Source organism: Phragmites australis, chromosome 17, assembly GCF_958298935.1.
Source record: "Phragmites australis chromosome 17, lpPhrAust1.1, whole genome shotgun sequence".
Classification (NCBI taxonomy): Eukaryota; Viridiplantae; Streptophyta; class Magnoliopsida; order Poales; family Poaceae; genus Phragmites; species Phragmites australis.
In genome coordinates this window covers 13,761,050-13,780,535 of record NC_084937.1, presented here as the reverse complement: position 1 = coordinate 13,780,535, position 19,486 = coordinate 13,761,050, and the positions used below count along the sequence as shown (strand labels likewise).

The window sequence follows — 19,486 nt, the reverse complement described above, 5'->3', positions numbered from 1 at the left end:
TTGGCTCATGAACTTACCCCCAGGATCTATTAGCTCCTGGGATGATCTTTGCCACCAGTTCGTGGCTAATTTTCAGGGCACGTTCACGCGCCCCGGTTTGGAGTGCGACCTCCACGCCGTCAAGCAGCAGGAGGGGGAGACGCTGCGGCGCTTTATTCAGTGCTTCAGCCAGGTCCGCAACACTATCCCGCGGATAACCCCCCACGCTGTTATCGTTGCTTTAAGGCAGGGCGTCCGCGACGAGCGGATGCTCGAGAAGCTAGGTACGCACGAGGTCGAGACCACTGCAGAACTTTTCGCGTGGGCCGGCAAGTGCGCCAAGGCGGCGGAGGCGTGGGCTTGGCACGCTCTGCGCCCCGAGCGCCCCGCTGATGATCAACTAAGTTCTTCCCGCTCCGACAGGCGGGAAAAGAAAAAGAGAAGGAGGCGCGAGGCTGCTCCCGTCGAGCCGGCCCAGGGCCCCGCCCATAGGTCAGCCCAAGAGCTCGACCGCCGGCAAGAACGCCGGGCGGTCGCCGACAGACGGCCTGCGCCCGCGAGAGCCCCGGCCAGGGCCCCTCCTAGAGCTCCGGCTCCGGCGAGGGCTCCGGCCCCCGCAAGGGCTCTAGTCCCCGCCCGGGCTCCTGCTCCAGCAAGGGCCCCCACTCCTACGGGGCCCGAGCCAGGCAAATGGTGCCCAATCCACCAGACCAGATGGCATGACCTCACGGAGTGCTGTACGGTCAAGGGCCTCGTCGAACAGTGCCAAAGGGAGCGCGACGAGTCCCGCGGGGGAGGCGACGTTGAGGCCGCCCCCGGCAACGCAGAGCTCGGCTTTCAGGAGCCCGAGCACACTGTCGCCTTCATTGACGGAGGCACCTATATGCCTTCCTCGCGGCGCGGCATCAAGACCATGCGGCGAGAGGTATGCTCGGCAACCCCGAGCAAAGAGGCCACAAGGCCCCTAAGATGGTCGGACGCTTCGATCACGTTCAGTATAGCCGATCACCCCGCCAGTACTACAGGCGTGGGGCGACTAACCTTGGTAGTGTCCCCCACCATCTGCAATGTAAGGGTCGGCAGGGTGCTGATCGACGGGGGCGCAGGCCTCAACCTCCTCTCCAAGGAGGCCTTCGAGAAGCTGTAGCTGCCCTCCAGGCGCCTAAAGCCGTCGCTTCCGTTCTGCTGGGTGACACCCGGGCACTCCCTGCCCCTCAGGCAGGTCGAGCTGCCCGTGACCTTCGGGAGTCGGGATAACTTCCGCACGGAGAACGTCCTTTTCGACGTCGTGGAGCTCCCCCTCCCCTACAACGCCATTCTTGGGCGTCCGGCGCTCGCTAAGTTCATGATGGCTGCGCACTATGCGTATCTCACGGTCAAGATGCCGGGCCCAGCAGGCCCCATCTCCGTGACCGCCGACTCCGGCAGCGCCGTCTCTTGTGCCGAGCAGTCATACCTGGCCTTGGTCTCAGCTTAGGCCAAGGTCGAAGGCTGTCCAGGGGGCCCGGGACCCTCTTCATCCGAACCCCGACTCGCCGCCGACGCCGCCGTTCCTACAAAGGAAGTCGTGGTGGGCGAAGACGCCTCCCAGGTCATCCGAATCGGCGGTGACCTGGACGGCAAATAGGAAAGCGCGCTCGTCACCTTCCTTCGAGCTAACGCCGACATGTTTGCATGGCAGCCGTCCGACATGCCCGGGATCCCTAGGGAGGTGATCGAGCACCACTTGGCTGTGCGCCCGGACGCACGCCCAGTGAAGCAGAAGGTCCGGCGGCAGGCGCCTGAGCGCCAAGAATTCATCCGGGAGCAGGTCAGCAAGCTCCTTGACGCCGGATTTATCCGAGAAGTCCTCCACCCCGAGTGGCTGGCAAATCCAGTTATCGTCCCGAAGGCCAACGGCAAGCTCCGTATGTGCGTGGACTACACCGATCTAAACAAGGCTTGCCCTAAAGATCCTTTTCCTTTGTCCCGCATAGATCAGATTGTAGATGTAACCGCGGGATGTGATCTTTTGTGTTTTTTAGATTCAAACTCTGGTTATCACCAGATTCGCATGGCCATAGAGGATGAAGAAAAAACTGCTTTTACCACCCCGGTGGGGACTTATTGCTATATGTCGATGCCTTTTGGTTTGCGCAACGCTGGGTCTTCTTTCCAGCGTGCTATTCGCATCACCATTGATTCGTAGGTTGGTCGCAACGTCGAGGCCTACATCGATGATCTCGTGGTCAAATCCCGAGACCGCGCCACCCTGCTCGAAGACCTTGCCGAGACTTTCAATAGTCTCCGCACTACCCGCCTGAAGCTCAACCCCGAGAAATGTGTCTTTGGGGTACCTGCGGGCAAACTCCTCGGTTTCTTGGTTTCCAACTGAGGGATTGAGGCCAATCCAGAGAAGATCCGGGCCATCGAGCAGATGCGACCCCCGGCTCGACTCAAGGAGGTTCAGCGTCTCGCCGGCTGCATGGCGGCCCTCGGACGCTTCATCTCCAAACTTGGGGAGCGGGGGCTCCCCCTTTTCAAGGTTCTGAAGAAGACCGGTCATTTTGACTGGACGCCGGAGGCTGAGCAAGCCTTCTGCGATCTGAAGAAGTATCTCACCTCACCACCCGTGCTGGTGGCTCCGTCCGAAGGCGAGCCACTGCTACTCTACATATCGACCACTCCTCAGGTCATAAGCATGGTGCTGGTGGTGGAGTGCGACGAGTGCGTGGGGCCAGGTGCTGGGTCCTAGCTCCTGGCTGCCCCCGGGCACTCCCCCGTCCTCACGGCTCCTCCCGAGCAGGGGGTCGAGCCTGAGCACTCGGCTCCCCCCGAGCAGGGGGTCGAGCCCGAGCACTCGGCTCCTCCCGACCAGGGAGTAGAGCCCGAGCACCCGGTCAGCCCCGGCCACGTCGCCGAGCCTGGGGGCCGTAGCAGGCCCTCAGGCGAGGCCACCGTCGGGGCTCACCGGGTACATTGACCGATGTACTTCGTCAGTGAAGTCCTCCGGGAGGCCAAAACAAGATACCCCCAGGCTCAGAAGCTGCTCTACGCCGTGCTCATCGCTTCCTGGAAGCTGTGCCACTACTTCCAAGCGTACAAGGTCTCGGTGGTTACCACGTACCCACTGGGACCTATCCTCCAGAACCAAGAAGGCACTGGGCGTGTAGTCAAATGGGCGGTGGTGCTCGCGGAGTTCGACCTGCACTTTGTCAGTCGCCAGGCGATCAAAAGCCAGGCACTCTCTGACTTCGTGGCAAAGTGGACACCCGTCCCTGAGGTAGTCCCAGAAGAGATCTCTGCATATCCGGGGCACGATGCGCCCGGGTACTGGATCATGCATTTCGGTGGTTCCCTCTCGCTGAAAGGCGCAGGGGCCGGAGTGGTTCTCACCTCCCCAACGGGTGAAGAACTCCGGTACGTCGTGCAGCTGCAGTTCCGCGCATCCAACAACATGGTGGAATATGAAGGTCTCATCGCTGGCCTCCGAGCCGCGGTGGGCCTCGGGAGTCGTCACCTCCTGGTCAAGGGAGACTCCCAGCTGGTGGTCAACTAGGTATCCAAAGAGTACCAGTGCACGGATCCTCAAATGGCGGCATACGTGGCGGCAGTCAGGAAGCTGGAGAAGCGCTTCGACGGCCTGGAGCTGCGGTACATCCCTCGCCGCGACAATGCTCTGGCCGACGACCTCTCCCGCCTGGCCTCCTCCCGTGCGCGCGTCCCTGCCGGAGTCTTTGAAGAAAGACTCACACGGCCTTCCGTCCTGCCTGCCGAACAGGGCGAAGGGGAAACCTCGAACTCAATTCAGGGGACCCCGGCGGCGCCCTCAATGGGAAGCCCCGTCAGGGTGCCGCCGTCTGGCGAGTGCGCTACGCTTGCCGAATGTTCTTAAGATGCCTCGTGGATGGACGACATCCGAGGGTACTTGAAGGAAAAGTTCCTCCCCGGGGATGAGGCGTCTGCCGAAAGAGTTGCTCGGCAGTCCAAACGCTATGCCATAGTAGATGGGGATCTCTACCGGCGTAGCGCAGGCGGTATTCTCCTAAAATGCATCGCCCGGGTAGAAGGCGGTGAGCTTCTCGGTGAGATCCACGAGGGCGAGTGCGGTGGCCATGCATCGTTCCGCACGCTGGTCGGGAAGGCCTTCCGGCAAGGTTTCTACTGGCCTACAGCTCTCCAGGATGCTTCCGAGCTGGTTCAGCGCTGCAGAGCGTGCCAGTTCCATGCAAAGCAGATTCACCAGTGAGCTCAGGTTCTTCACACCATCCCCCTGTCATGGCCATTCGCGGTCTGGGGGCTGGACATTCTGGGTCTATTCCCCCGAGCAATCGGGGGCTATGAGTACCTCTACGTCGCCATCGACAAGTTCACCAAATGGCCGGAGGCGGTCCCAGTGATCAAGGTGACCAAGAACACGGCGCTCCAGTTCATCCGCGGCATCACTAGTTGCTTTGGTGTCCCGAACCGGATCATCATCGACAACGACACTTAGTTCACAAGTGCCCTGTTCGGGGACTACTGCGAAGATCTCGGCATCAAGCTCTGCTTCGCCTCCGTCGCTCATCCTCGGAGCAACGGGCAGGTCGAGCGCGCCAACGCGGAGATACTGAAGGGGCTCAAAACCCGAACCTACGACGTGCTCGCAAAGCACAGGAAGGGGTGGGTCAACGAGCTGCCTGCCGTGCTATGGGCCAACCGGACCACGCCAAGCCGCGCTACCGGGGAGACACCTTTCTTCCTCGTGTACGGCGCCGAGGCGGTCCTCCCCTCCGAGCTCACTCTAGGCTCCCCTCGGGTGCATGCCTACTCTGAAGGCGAACAGGAGCAGCAGAGGCGCGACGACGTCGACTATTTGGAGGAGCGCCGGCGGCGTGCCGCCATCCGGGCAGCCCGCTACCAACAAAGCCTGCGACGCTACCATCAGTGCCACGTCCGGGCCCGGTCTCTCGAGGTGGGGGATCTAGTTCTCCGACGCGTCCAGTCACGCGAAGGAAGGAATAAGCTGTCCCCTATGTGGGAAGGCTCCTTCACCGTGATCGGTGTCCCGCGAGAAGGCTCCTTCCGGCTAGCTGCAGAAGATGGGCAACCGCTCCCCAACCCATGGAACATCGAGCACCTGCGCAAGTTCTACCCGTAGATGGCCATGCTCGTGGCTCAGGTCAACCAAGCCAGGGGCTTCCTCCCCACCCAAGTTGACTGGGGGCTTCCTCCTCGCCCAAGTTGACCGGGGGCTACCACTAACTGGGTAAGTCACCCAACCTTGTAAAAAATTGTCAATACAGTATGAATGTTAATGTGCAAGCATATGTCAATTTCGTTTTTTTGGATTGCATATGTTTAATCTATCTGGTGAGATGCTCGATTGTGCGAGAAAAGTTCGCTCTCTCTTTTTTCCCGCTGATAAAAGAATCCCGATCGGTATGTGCGCGGGCAGTTGCCGCTGGCTTACGTCTGTTGTGGTAGGCTGTGGTGTTCGGCGTCATGGCAGGCTCCCGGGCACTACCGAGCCCCTGGGGTTCTCGGGTAATCCTATCGCTCGAGCTGCTTGAGTAGTCTGGAGCCTAGGCCCCAGAGGCGGGCTGTCGATGCTCGATCCGGTTTGTCATACCCGGGCGCCACCGAACCATAGGACCTTTGGGTTATGCCTCTGCCTGCTCTTGTCCGCCGGTCTGGGTATTCGAGAGGTCTCGGGTAAAAAACGAGAGCAGTCTATAATGAGTACCGCACTAACAGAGTGCACCAAGCAAAGATTTTCTCTATTTTTTTGTCAAGTCACAGGTCGACAATCAAAACCAAAAGCAGCTCGATCGCGAGGGCCTCAGTGCCCAGGTCGCAGCTCAGCCCCAAGGGTCCTCGGGTGGTCCTACCGCTCAAACGTGAGTGGTCGAGATCGCTCGACCCCGGGCTCCTCACGCGCCCCCTGGTGCTCGGGCGCCCCGGCCGTGGGAACCAAGTTCCCGGGCACCCCGAGCTCGGAGCGCATGCCCCTCCTGGATCGGTCGGCCGAAAGGCTGACAGCTGTCCGGTGAGTGGTTAAATTCAGACGAATTTACATTCAATAAAAGTTTGTTTCTGAGTCATCCTCGGGGGCCCTCGTATTCTAATCTGCCCGGTGAGATGGTCTCCTCGCGCACAAAAGCCTACCACGTGTCCACTTTTTCCTAGAACGACAGAACGGTCCGTAGAAAGGTGTACCGTACGTGCGGTAATGTCCGATCGAAGTCTTTCATGGTGGTCGTGGTGTTCGGTCCGCTTTTAGGGCCCCGAGCACTACCGAGTACCTGGGCGCCCTGGGTAATCCTATCGCTCGAGCTGCTCGAGTAGTCCGGAGCCTAGGCCTCAGGGGCGGGCTATCGGTGCTTGGTCCGGTCCGTCCTAAGCCCGGGCACCACCGAACCATGGGGACTCTTGGTCGCATTCCCGCCCGCGCGTGTCTCCAGTCTGCTGACTGAGTGGTCGCAAGGTGGAAAAGTGTTCACCGGTCATGGCGTGCTCCGTGCTGGATCGATCTATCTCCCGAGCAAGGGAGTTCGTGCCTTTTGTCTTTTGACTTAGCCATTGCGGACTCGCGAGGGCTCGGGGGCTAAACGCACTGAGAAGGACGGTCGGAGCGACTTCATTCTCGGGGAAGGAAAGGTCGAGGTCGGTCCGACGGAGTACTCCTCGGGGCATCAAGTGAAAACAGCGAAAACTACGCTAAGCACTCAAGAATACTGGAGTTGCGACCCCAAAGGAAGGCTTCCATTATATTCACAAAGAAGGATAGCTGTTCTGAGGGATCACTCCCATATTTACATCAAGTAAAAAAGAAAAGAAGAAGAAAAAACTACTACAAAAGCCTAGTCGGAGTCGGAGCCTTCATTGCCGCTCCTCGGGACTGGGGGCGGCGGCACCTCCCGCTTGAAACCGGCTGCCACTACGGCGGCGGTGCTCCGAACTGCCTCCCGGGCGGCCTCCTCCTCAGCTTCAACCACCCCTTCCTGAGCCGGCTCAGCGGGAAGTTCGGGTCTCGGCTCCGGTAGCAAGCCAGGACGTGTTCGGCCACTGCTTGGGCCAAGCCACGCCCCTCCCGGGCGACGAGTTCCTGGACGGCCCAGGGCAGTGCCTCGAGGCGCTCGCAGACCTGCTGGAAGCCCAGGGCGCACCAGCCAGGGCCTCCCCCCTTCGTCTCCACGATAAGTTGCCCGAGTCCGGCCGCCACCACGGACCGCTGCATCCGCCGGAGGGTGTCCTCCAGGATCAGCTGCAGGCTGGCCCGTGCGACCGAGGCAGCCTCGAGCTCCTCCTTCGCGAGCCGCAGCCGCTCCTCGAGCCCCTGGCCCACCACCGCGCCAGCAGAGCCGGCGCCGGGTGCATGGCCCGCGGTCAGCTTCACCTGCCCCGCCAGGACGGATAGGGCCTGCTCACGGGCGGCCAGCTCCGCCTCGGACTTGGCGATCTGCTCCTCCCTAGCAGCAGCGGCGGCCGCCGCCTCGGCAGCCTCCGCCTCCCGACGAGCTAGCAGATCCTCCCGGGCGTTGGAGATCCCCTTCGACGCGCTGGAGTTCCTCCGCCCAGTACTGGAGCTCGGCGCGGGTCCGGTCGACTTCATCTTTCTGGCGAGCTAGGTCGGCCTGGAAGGCCTCAGCTGCCCTCTCACGGTTCACTGCCGCCTCCTCCCGCTCCTACGCTTGCCTCTCCCTGGCAAAGCCTCGGCAGCCTACTGCCGCGACGCCTCAGCCAGGCGGGCGGCGTCTTACCGCTCCCACGCGACCTCCGCGCGGGTGTCCTCCAGAGCCTTCCCCTCCCACGCGACCTCCGCGCGGGCCTCCTCCAAGGCCTTCCGGCCCTCCTCCGTGGCGCGCCGCTTGTCCTTGTTGGCGGCGCGTGCCGCGGCGAGCTGCGCTCTATTCGTGGCCAGAGCGGCGCGCTCTGCCTCTCGCCACGCCATCTCGCTCCCAAGCACGACCGGGAGAGGTTCGGCGGGTTGGCTGGGCGGCGGCTGGGCGCTGGGTCCCCTGCGAGCCTCCCCCGGGGGGCTCAGGGTCCCCGAAAACTGCCACACGGTCACTCGCCCCGCGCTCGACGCGCTTGGGGCGGGCTCGAACGGCGCCGGACGCTCGAGCGGCGGCTGCGTCTCTGTCTCGGCCGCCGCATCCGCCAGCCCCTTCTCAACCGCCGCGTCCACCGGCCCCAGCTCCACCGCCGCGTCCGCTGGCTCCGGCTCTGCCGCCACGTCCATCGGCCCCGGCTCCGCCGCCACGTCCATCGGCCCTGACACCGCCACCGCGCTTGCCAACCCCGGCTCCTCCGATGCGCCCGGCTCGGGCGCGCTCGGCTCGGGTCCTCCGTGGCGCGCCGCTTGTCCTTGTTGGCGGCGCGTGCCGCGGCGAGCTGCGCTCTATTCGTGGCCAGAGCGGCGCGCTCTGCCTCTCGCCACGCCATCTCGCTCCCAAGCACGACCGGGAGAGGTTCGGCGGGTTGGCTGGGCGGCGGCTGGGCGCTGGGTCCCCTGCGAGCCTCCCCCGGGGGGCTCAGGGTCCCCGAAAACTACCACACGGTCACTCGCCCCGCGCTCGACGCGCTTGGGGCGGGCTCGAACGGCGCCGGACGCTCGAGCGGCGGCTGCGTCTCTGTCTCGGCCGCCGCATCCGCCAGCCCCTTCTCAACCGCCGCGTCCGCCAGCCCCTTCTCAACCGCCGCGTCCACCGGCCCCAGCTCCACCGCCGCGTCCGCTGGCTCCGGCTCTGCCGCCACGTCCATCGGCCCCGGCTCCGCCGCCACGTCCATCGGCCCTGACACCGCCACCGCGCTTGCCAACCCCGGCTCCTCCGGTGCGCCCGGCTCGGGCGCGCTCGGCTCGGGGGCTGGCGCCGGCCGCCCCTGGCTCTCAGCAGCCCCCATAGGCGGCCTGCAGGAGAAGAACAAGATCAAAATCCAGAACTTAGTTTGGGCAAAGCACACCCAAGAAAGAATGAAGGACGAAACTTACGTGGTTGTGGGTGTTCGGTACTGCCATCTTGCTGCCGGAATCCTGAACTCCGGGCTCGATGGCGCTGGCCCGGAGTCGTCCCACCTTCTCTTCCACCAGGGGTTCTGCGGGACCGCCACGTGGTCTCCGGGCGCCGGATCGAGCCCAAGCAGACCAAAGTGCGGTTCCAGAACCGCAGATGCCGCCCCCGCCGACGGCCCCGCGCTGGACGCTGGCCGTCCCGGCTTCCCCCCTCACCTGGCAACGGCGATGGCGGGGACTCCGGCACAGGAATAAAGAGCCGGGGCGCTTCCCCCGGTCCTCCGGCACCGGCACCGCCCCGCTGCCGGCGGTACCTCCTCCTCCGGTGCGGCGACTGCTGCCCGCAGCAGCCCCACTGCTGGCCTGCGGCGCGCTGCTCACGATGCCCGGGCCACCAGTTCGTGCTGGACCGCTTGCGGCCCCCTCGCCGGCCGCCTCATCCAACCCGGGGATCTCAGTGGCCTCGGGACTCCGGCGCCTCGGCCGGTCGACCAACCCCTGGGCGTCGAACTCCAGCAGCTTCGCCTGGATCGCCACCCGCTCGGGATTGGCGCAGAGCACCATTTCTTTCCACGGGAGCTCCGCCCGGCTCAGCTCATCCACCCCGGTCACCACCCGGAGCATGCCCCTCAACTCCGCCGTGCCCAGGTCCCAGTCCTCGCCGATCTGGGTCCGGGTGATGTCCTCAGGGCTGGTGTAGCGCCAGCAAGGCCGGGCCCGCTCCCGCAGGGGTGCCAAGCAGCGACGCAGGAAGTCCGCCACCACCATCACCGAGGTGAGCCCGGCGTCGCGTAGGAACCCGATGTGTGCCAAGACCGGCTCCAGCCGCGCGTCTGTCGGCGGCGGCACCTCCCAGGTCACCTTCTGGGGCTCCGCCGCCACCTCCGGCAGGGTGAGACGGTCGTGGGGGTCGACGTCGACGTAGAACCAATCGCGCCGCCATTCCTCCCACTTGCTTCGCAGCACCTGGGGAATGTATCGCTCCCCCAGGCCGTCCCGCAGCCAAAAGCTGCAGCACCCCGCGACGTCCGCGGTGGAAAAGCCCCTCTTCTTCCCAGCAGATCGCAGCGCGAAGAAATGCCGGAAGAGTGTCACTGTCGATGTATCAGGAACCGGGGGTCCCTGAGTCCTGAGGCCAGGCCAGCCGTCCGCCACGTGTCACCATCCCGCGAGGTCCCTCCTGCGGGATGAGGAAAGTCTAAGTTCCGGGAGAAGGTGTTTGGGGCCACAATCTCTGGTCCCCGAGCACCCCAGTTCCCCGATGACCCGCAGAGTCTAAGTACCGGGAAGAAAGTGCTCGGGGAGGTGCCCGGTCACCCCCGAGCACCCTAGTCCCCCGATGATCAGAAGGGCTAAGTTCCGGGAGAGAGTGCTTGGGGACTGAGCGCAGCAGTCCCCGAGCGAACAGTTCCCCGAGGGCCAGTGCGAAAGTGCTCGGGAGAGAATGCTCGGGGCTGCACGTGACAGCCCCTGGGCTCTCGGTTCCCCGAAGGCTCGTACAGGGATAAGCGTTCCCGGGAGAGAGTGCTCGGGGAGGTGAACAGTACCCCCGAGCACCCGGTACCCCGAAGACAAAGATAGGCATTCCCGGGAGAGAGTGCTCGGGGAGGTGAACGGTACCCCTGAGCACTCGGTTCCCCGACGACCCAGAGAGGCCCCCAAGGGGCCCACCGATGAGGTGTCCGCCCGTCAGAGGTCCAAGGCCGCATTAAATGAGCGCGCGTGGCCTGACATATCCAACTGCTCCCACCGCAGCGTCAGTTCCTGCCATGCTTTGGCAGAGGGGCGTGGGGCTATTAATTGCACGGGTCCTGTCCCGTATCATCCGGTGTGTCTCGGGATAACATTGCTAGGATCAAGGCGTTCCGCCTGCCGCCCTGCCGTGGCAGAGGAACAAGACAGGGCGAGCACGCCGGGTGGCTCTGTGGCTGCCCGGTGGGCCCTCTCAACGGCGCCCGTTGCCAGGGCATCCACAGTGACAAGTGACCGGACGCGCACCGCATTTTTCCACCGCCCCAGTCATTTCGCCCAGAGGAAATGATGACGCCTTTCTCAGTCGTGGCGTCTTGGAACTTGTACCCCTTCCTTCCCGTTCGGGGTATGTCGCGGCCGGCGAGTGCATAAAAGAGTCGGCATACAGGAGAAGAGGGAGGAGGGCACGAGTTGACTCACGAAGAAGACGAACCCCACAACGAACCAAGCCAACAGACGAAGACATTGTGAGAAAGCCTGAGCAAAGCTCCTGCCGAAGAACAAGGAGCCTCAAGCTCTTAGTTAGACACAATATTCTTGTAACCAGATACATGCTCGAGGGATCTCCCTCGGGAAAGTTATTGCATCCATACAGGAGTAGGGTATTACGCCCCCGTGCGGCCCGAACCTGTCTAAACTCCGGTGCATTTATTTCTCTTTGCACTAGGTCGATCATCCCCCACCACCGGCCGTTGCATTTACATCCACTTCCATTTATTCCTCCGACGAACTTATTCAGGATCATCCCCCCAGCCGAATCTCTAAAAAGGGGTCTCTCGGGATCCCTGCGACAGGAGCTAATCCTCCGACAGTCACCGATGGTGGCACTCCCACGAACATCTCGCAGAAGTGGGCGAAGACCACCAGGATGACGACCGAATTGGGGCTCAGGTGCACCAGCTGAATCCCATAGGTGTCGAGGATTTGAAGAAAGAACGTGGAGAACGGCGGCACCAGCCCGGCCGCCACAAAGGAGGTGAACAGAACAATGCGCCCCGGGTGGGTCGTCGCCGGCGGGAAGCTCGCCGGCGTCACCACCAGGGCCCCCTGCTGGCCCTCGGGGACCAACAACTTCTTGATCTTCCCCACCGCCTCTTCATTCGACAGGCGAGACTCTGGCAGCACGCCGTCGGGAGTCCTGTCGCGGCGGCTTCCTCCAGCTCTCGGCATTTCGTCGGGGCGGGAGATGGAATAGACGGTGGAGAAGGGGATGTGCTCTGATCGCCTAGGGAGAGTCTAAGGGCTCAAGAGCGTGAAGAAAGCAGGGGCTGAATCACGAGATGGCGTAAAGAGGAGGGCGGTTCGCTCCCCTCCTCCTTTTATACCTCAGGGAATTCAAATGTCTCCTGCCACAGCACACTCGGTGGGACGTTTTCCTCGATCGACACAACCGCCAGGCGAGTCTCCCACAGGTCGTGCGGTGTCAGCGGTTGCCAGGCATATTTTCCTCGATTTGCATGGCTGCCGCGCGTGCCGCCTGCTCTATCATCACGCACCGCCCGTCCCGTTGTCATACCCTTCGGGAGTTATGTGGACGCGTGTCCATTCAGCCCCCCGTTGGGCCGTACCGAAGGCCCGGACCAAAAGGACCACCTTCTGAAAGCTCACCACGTGGCGTTCGTGCCGGTTTCGGCCTCGTTCGCGACGAAGGCCCCATCCGTAGTCTCTGGGCCATCGCCTGCCAATGGGCCCGGGGGCTACTGTCGATGTATCAGGAACCGGGGGTCCCCGAATTCCGAGGCCAGGCCAGCCATCCGCCACATGGCGCCATCCCGCAAGGTCTCTCCTGTAGGATGAGAAAAGGTCAAGTCCCGGGAGAAGGTGCTCGGGGCCACAGTCGGTGGCCCCCGAGTACCCCAGTTCCCCGATGATCCACAGAATCCAAGTACCGGGAAGAAAGTGCTCGGGGAGGTGTACGGTCACCCCCGAGCACCCTAGTCCCCCGACGATCAGGAGAGCTAAGTTCCTGGAGAGAGTGCTCGGGGCTGCGTGCGGCAGCACCCGAGCACTCGGTTCCCCGAGGATCCGTACAAGAGTGCTCGGGAGAGAGTGCTCAGGGAGGTGAACAGTACCCCTGAGCACTCGGCACCCCGAGAACAAGGAAAGGCATTCTCGGAGAGAGTGCTCGGGGATGTGAACAATACCCCGGAGCACTCGGTACCCCGACGACCCAGAAAGACCCCCGAGGGGCCTACCGATGAGGTGTCAACCAGTCAAAGGCCCGAGGCCACATTTAATGAGCGTGCGTGGCCTGTCACCTCCAACTGCTCCCGCTGCGCCCAGCGTCAGTTCCTGCCATGTTTTGGCAGAGAGGCGTGGGGTTATTAATTGCACGGGTCCCGTCCCGTGCCATCCGGCTTGTCTCGGGATAACGTCGTAAGGACTAAGGTGTTCCGTCTGCCGCGCTGCTGTGGCAGGGGAACAAGACAGGGTGGGCACGCCGGGTTGCTCTGCGGCTGACCGGTGGGCCCTCTCCACGGCGCCCGTTGCTAGGGCATTTATGGTGACGGATGACCGGGCGTGCAACGCATTTTCTACCCCCGGTCACTTCGCCCAGAGGAAATGATGACGCCCTTTCCATTTATGGCGTCTCGGAACACGTGCTCCCTCCTTCCGTTCGGGGCATGTCGCGGCCAGCGGGTACTTAAAGCGGCGGCGCAAACAGAGAACAAGAGACGAAGAATAGCAAAACAGAGAGAAGTGAAAAGAGCATAGCTGAAGAAGACGGTTAGAGGTAACGGATAGACAAGAACACAGCGCAAGATAACACTGTGAGGAAGGCTGAGCCCAGTTCCAGCCGAAGAACAAGGAGCCCCAAGCTCTTAGATAGACCAACATTCTTGTAACCAGCAACATCCTTGAGGGACTTCCTCAGGACAGTTATAGTATCCATACAGGAGTAGGTATTACGCCCCCGTGCGGCCCGAACCTGTCTAAATTCCGGTGCATTTACTTCTTCTTGCACTAGGACAATACCCCACCACCGGCCGTTGCATTCATTCCCATTTATTTCTCCGACGAACGTATTCAGAATCATTCCTGCGACTGGAGTTAATCCTCCGACAAGAACCAATCAACACATCTATATATTGGAATAATCCATGGAACATTAATAATATAACCGGAACATATGGACCATGAACATAACAACATCATCTTGTAAACTTGAATCAGGACATCACATAAAATTTGACTAATATGTTTGCATGCTACATTCATTAAAACATATTTTATTGAACCACGCATTTTTCGCAAAATACCTTATTAAACTTAGGGTTCTCTATCATTTGCTATAATAATGATGATTTATGCATTGATACTAATATGCTTAAGATGATTAATTTTTCTCTTCAGTGATGCGTTACTCAATCAACCGTGATACATGCTTTTACAAAATGAGTTTGCAGTGTTGTGGTGTGATTGGTGGTGAGTGTGTGTAAGTAAAACGTGTGACATGGTGTTAATGGAACCAGTCCGGGGAAAACCTGTTTTGGAAAGGATGAGTAAGATGTCCATAGATATGGGGCCACCTTAGGGTAGATTCACCTATGTGGTGTTCCTACTAGAAGATACTTTTCCAGGCCACTGAGATCCAGTTCATGTGCATTCATACTAAGCAACCCTCTTATAACCACATAACCACATACCCTGTATGAGCATCGCTTGACTTTACATTCCACTAGTTGAACTCGATATCCACTCGGAGGCTGGTAGCGGTGACGGAAGCCAGAATAAGACTCGAACAATTTATGTGAAGTCCTGTGATATATTTGGAGACTCTAAGTGGACCATGTTTTATTATGAACTCCTAGTAATGTATCCTATGGGTGGATTAAAAAAATAAAAGTGTAGACATAAAAGTCCAATTAGTTTCTATCATTGATGACTGTGCTAATTGGCCGGTTGGTGTCCTTGTCATCTGGTCAGAAAAGTGTAGGCAAAAAAGTCGGCCAAAATCTAAAAATAGACAACATGGTACTGTATTTGTCAAAATAGATAATATATTAACGTACTTACACATTTAGCATGTGTATTCGGCATCTCGTTTACCAAAAACCCGATTTCATTATGCGAGGCACCGAAAAAGGGTGGGCCTAGCAGTTTTCAGCACCTGAGGTGCCGAATACGGCACTGTGCACCTGAGGTGCCGAAAATGAACTGAGGTGCCGAATACGTTGTACAGTGCTGTATAAGGCACCTTAGGTGCTGAATACGCACGAGCAGCAGCGGGACGTATGGAAGAAAGCAAGAAGCAAGCTAGTACGTGTGCTTATGTTTTTTATTTAATTCTTAATTTTATTTGAGAGTACAAAAGTAGTTCAAATTTCTAAACATTTGTATGAGTAAATTAGAGTTCACTAGCAAGCCGTTTTAATTAGTTTGATCCAAAAATCCTAAGCTAATATTTAATTAAAATTCTCTAAATAAGCCTACTTTTCAACCTTAGGTTATTTGGTGAAAAAGTAAGTTCCTTTGTAATGCTCTATTTATATGTATTTTTATCATTTCATGTGATATTCTCGTTTTAATTCAATTTGAATAAAAATAAATTCGAACATGCACAAAACCTACAATCAAGAGGTAAGTTTACTAAAAAAAATCATCATAACTAACACAGTCTATCCATCCAACCAAACAGAAAACTAGTTCATCCCATCCAAAAAATAAGGATAACTCTATCCCATCCAACCTCGTCCTCTAACCAAACGCACCCTTATGCACTTTTCTAATCTTACGTATTTTTGTTTGAAGAGTTAGGAACTATGCTGGCCTAGAATCTGTAAATATAATGTAGCTTGTCTCCTTGATCACCATGGATTATTGTTGTTTTGTAGGCAAATCCTTGAATATTATGCTCAAATTGAACCATGCATGCATGACTGGCTGAAAACAACTACTAAGATAGTAAAGCCAGACACTTAAGAAATATAGAACCCATAAATTATGAATATATTTACACTCATCTTTTCAAAGCAGGCAGTGATACAACAAGTTTTAATATTTATCAATTAAATATGGTAAATGATATATTCGGAATTTAAACAACCAGATAATAAGCATGTAGATGGGGATGCTATCTCTCAAAGCAGGAAGAGAGAACCAAGAAAGAAATAAAATATAGAGAATAGCAAGGAGAGGATTAATATTAATCTGAGAGGTTTAAGAACTATGTTATCGCAACGACAAAGAAACACAACCAATTAATTAAGCACAATAACTAAGCTTCTTGCCATGCATCTATTAAGCCTCCCATTATATATTATGCACTTGTTTTGTGTATACAATGGTCATGCTGAGTTGGTTATGATGATTTTTTGGTGAACTTATCACTTGATTGTAGGTTTTGTGCATGTTTGAATTTATTTTTATTCAAATTGAATTAAAAAGAGAATATCACGTGAAATGATAAAAATACATATAAATAGAGCATTACAATGGAACTTATTTTTTCACCTAATAACCTAGGGTTGGAAATATTTTTATAAATTAGTACATCACATGAGAAGAATATTAGTGAATTTTTTCTAGATTTTTACGAATTTATTTGAGGCATTAAAAATTGCTATAATTTATAAAAGTAGGCTTATTTATAGAATTTTAATTAAATATTGGCTCAAGGTTTTTAGATCAAACTAATTAAAACGGGTTACTTAGTGAACTCTAGTTTGTTTATAAAAATGTTTAGAATTTTTAGACTATATTTTAACTCTCAAATAAAATTGAGAATTAAATAAAAAATATAAACACACGTACTAGCTTGCTTCTAACTTTCTTTCGTACATCCCGCTGTTGCCCGTGCATATTCGGTAACTAAGGTGCGAATACGCTGCGCAGTGCTATATTCATTACCTCATATGCTGAATACAATTTGTTTTCGGCATCTGAGGTGCCGAATACAGTGTACAATACCGTAATCGGCATCTTCGTATTCTGCACCTTAGGTACCGAAAACTGCCGGACCCACCCTTTTTCGACGCCACGCGTATCGAAATCAGTTTTTCGGTAAACGAGGTGCCAAATGCGCATACTAAATTTATAAATACGCTAACATGTTATTTATTTTGAAAAATACAATGTTATATATTATCTATTAATGTTATATGTTATCTATTTTTAGATGTTAGCCTAGAAAAGTCCAATTATTCTATGTCATTGATGAATGTGCATATTGCCCGGTTGGTGTTTTGTCGTTTGTTTTGAAGAAAGGTAGCTGGCCGTCATTTACTAGTGATGGATTGCGACCGTGAACTGACTAAATACCACTGACCATTATATTGTGTGCTATATTGTTATATTCTTTATCTTACCTAAACTTTATTTATTTTTTCGTTTCAAAACTGAACTATCTTATTAGTATATCGAAATAGTTGTATATTACTATGGTAGGAGGGCGTAAGAGGAACTTGTCATTTTCTTTCCTAAAAGGTGCTCTCATTCATAACATAGGGGTAGAGTCATGTAATACAATTTGTGAAACTCTACATTTTGAGGTAAATTTTATAGAGTATTGTTCCGTAATTCTTAATTTGACGAACACTCTAGGATTAGTATCTAAAATCTTGGAATATCAGGGTCCTTCTCATCTGATCATGAAAGTGTAAGGTCAGAGCATGTAATACAATGTGTCAAACTATGCATTTTGAGGTAAATCATGTGAAGATTGAGGTATTGTTCCATAATTCTCAATTTGACGAACACTCGAGGATTAGCATGTAAAGGCTATCTTGAAATATCAACGTCCTCGTCATCTGGTCATGAAAGCGTAGGCAGAAAAGTCCAATTAGTTTCTCTATCATTGACAGCTATGTACATTGACCGGTTGGTGTTTAATTGTTTGTTCTGACGAAAGGTTGCTGGCTTTTTAAGTATGATTGGTCGCTCGTATGTATCGTATATGTAGATGGAGGGAAAATAGGTTGAGTAAAATTATATTATTGAAAAGAATAATATTTGGCTGGTTGTATTTGGCTGGTTGTATTTGTCTGGACAGATTAAGCTAAATTTCTGTTTAGTTGATCGAATCTGAGGCCGTATGAGTGGATACAAGAATTGAGACTGTGATTGATTGTTCGTATAAAGATAATTTTATAACACTGGTAAGTGGGTCCGTCTGTATAAGCGGATAAAGATAATTTTATGACACTGATAAGTGGGTCCGTCTGTATGAGCGGATGTAGGGGTCTGCATCCGCCGGGTCATGCTGCGAACGTACATTTACATCCACTGAATCAGGCTGGAGCAGTGCATACGGACAACCAAACATATTTTTTCTAAGATTGTACACATCCACCGAGTCAGATTGCTTTTATATGGGTCACTGCCCCTTATGTCGCTGCTCCCTATATGGTCATTATTATATACAGATAGGACTGGACGAAAAGCTCGAAGCTCACAAACTAGCTTAGCTCGTGTCTAGTTTGGCTTGGCTTGTTCCAAAATCTAACGAGCCAAGCTAGAATTTTAGCTCATTTAGATAACGAGCTGGCACGAGTCAGCTCCAAACGAGCTAGTTTCACAGTGATCTTCAGTTTACTCATGGGTCATCTTCATCTTCGATGAAGAGACTCCTCGTCAGCTTACTTTGCTTTCTATTGGTCAGCTCCTCGTTACGATGCAACTCTTATCTTTTTTCTTCTTCCAACGATCATTCCTTCAAGCTTAGCATGTATAGATGGATGTGTGGGGAATATTGTTTCATATATTTTTTGAGAAATATTTTGTTTCAGCAGCAGAACATATATAGATGGATTTATCTGTTGCTATGCTGCATATGAGTTTGAAAAATATTCAGAAGATATTTAACTTATCGCAATTATACCTCTGATTAAACATAAAAAAGTATTATACTTGTAGATATCATTACTATTGTTATATAATTTTATCGATGTATTTTTTAACAGAACTAGTAGCCTCATGAGCTGGCCGAGCCAGCTGGGTCGTTATCCAGCCCAGACCAAAGGAAATGGAACAATGCTGAAGAAAGCAAAGGGCTTAGACAGATCTGTATACTAGGAAATGAAGGAAAATGGAACATGTCTCTCCCATGTTCTTGCGCCTCAGTAGATCAGAGGGGTCCCATGCTGCTCTGGTCATCTGATGCCTTTAACTTCTATTGTAGGTATCTGATTTGTAGTATATGCTTTCTATTCAACATCGTAATAGCTCGAGGGCTTGGCTAATAATCTGCTGTTAACCTGTATGCACTTTAGCTTCAGAGGGAGGGATCCAATTGATGGAGGCTCCGGCGACCTGTGCTCTCGGGGGCGCCATGTTCAAGCTTCCCGGGAGGCTCGATGGGATACTGCACCGTGGCTACATGCTGCCCAAGGGCGCAGAGGAAGAGATTTCGCTCACGCTTTTTGAGTCAAATCGTGAAATCTTCTCTTACGCTTTTTAAAGTGTGACTTATTATCGTTTGCTTTGACATCAAGCAAGCATCCCGATATTGACGCGTGTACTTCATTTTGCGATCTTGATCATCGGTAAGTCTCTTCCTCTCGAGCCTCCTTGTCACTTGCACCGGTATCCCTTCGCTTGACTTTGTCAGCATGCTATCTTCATCATTCCTTCCATACTTTGTTTGGTCTCTATGTGCACAGCTAGGATCATCCTTGACTCGGCCTGACCTCTTTGATCGTCCGGCACCAAGCACCCCACTTGGTCCTGATCATCCCACCGTCGACCGTCAAGTCGCATCCATCACATACACAGCATGAGACAAGCAAACATGCATCTTCAAATTCGTATAACTTCATCACAAGTTAGTCCAAATTAAATCCC

At 55.1% G+C, this 19,486-nt stretch overlaps 1 protein-coding gene and 1 long non-coding RNA gene across 2 annotated transcripts; one reads left to right on the top strand and one right to left on the bottom strand.

Moving 5' to 3' along the window:
- Positions 1–8,490: 8,490 nt before the first annotated feature.
- LOC133896888 (predicted GPI-anchored protein 58) lies at positions 8,491–8,844 on the bottom strand. The gene has a single exon (XM_062337525.1). It carries the CDS (start codon positions 8,842–8,844, stop codon positions 8,491–8,493), a length of 354 nt encoding a protein of 117 aa, XP_062193509.1.
- A 9,283-nt stretch (positions 8,845–18,127) lies between these two features.
- Positions 18,128–19,428, top strand: LOC133897933 (uncharacterized). The gene is made up of 3 exons (XR_009905998.1): positions 18,128–18,300; positions 18,607–18,824; positions 18,916–19,428. It is a non-coding gene; the product is annotated as an uncharacterized LOC133897933 (long non-coding RNA).
- Positions 19,429–19,486: the final 58 nt, after the last annotated feature.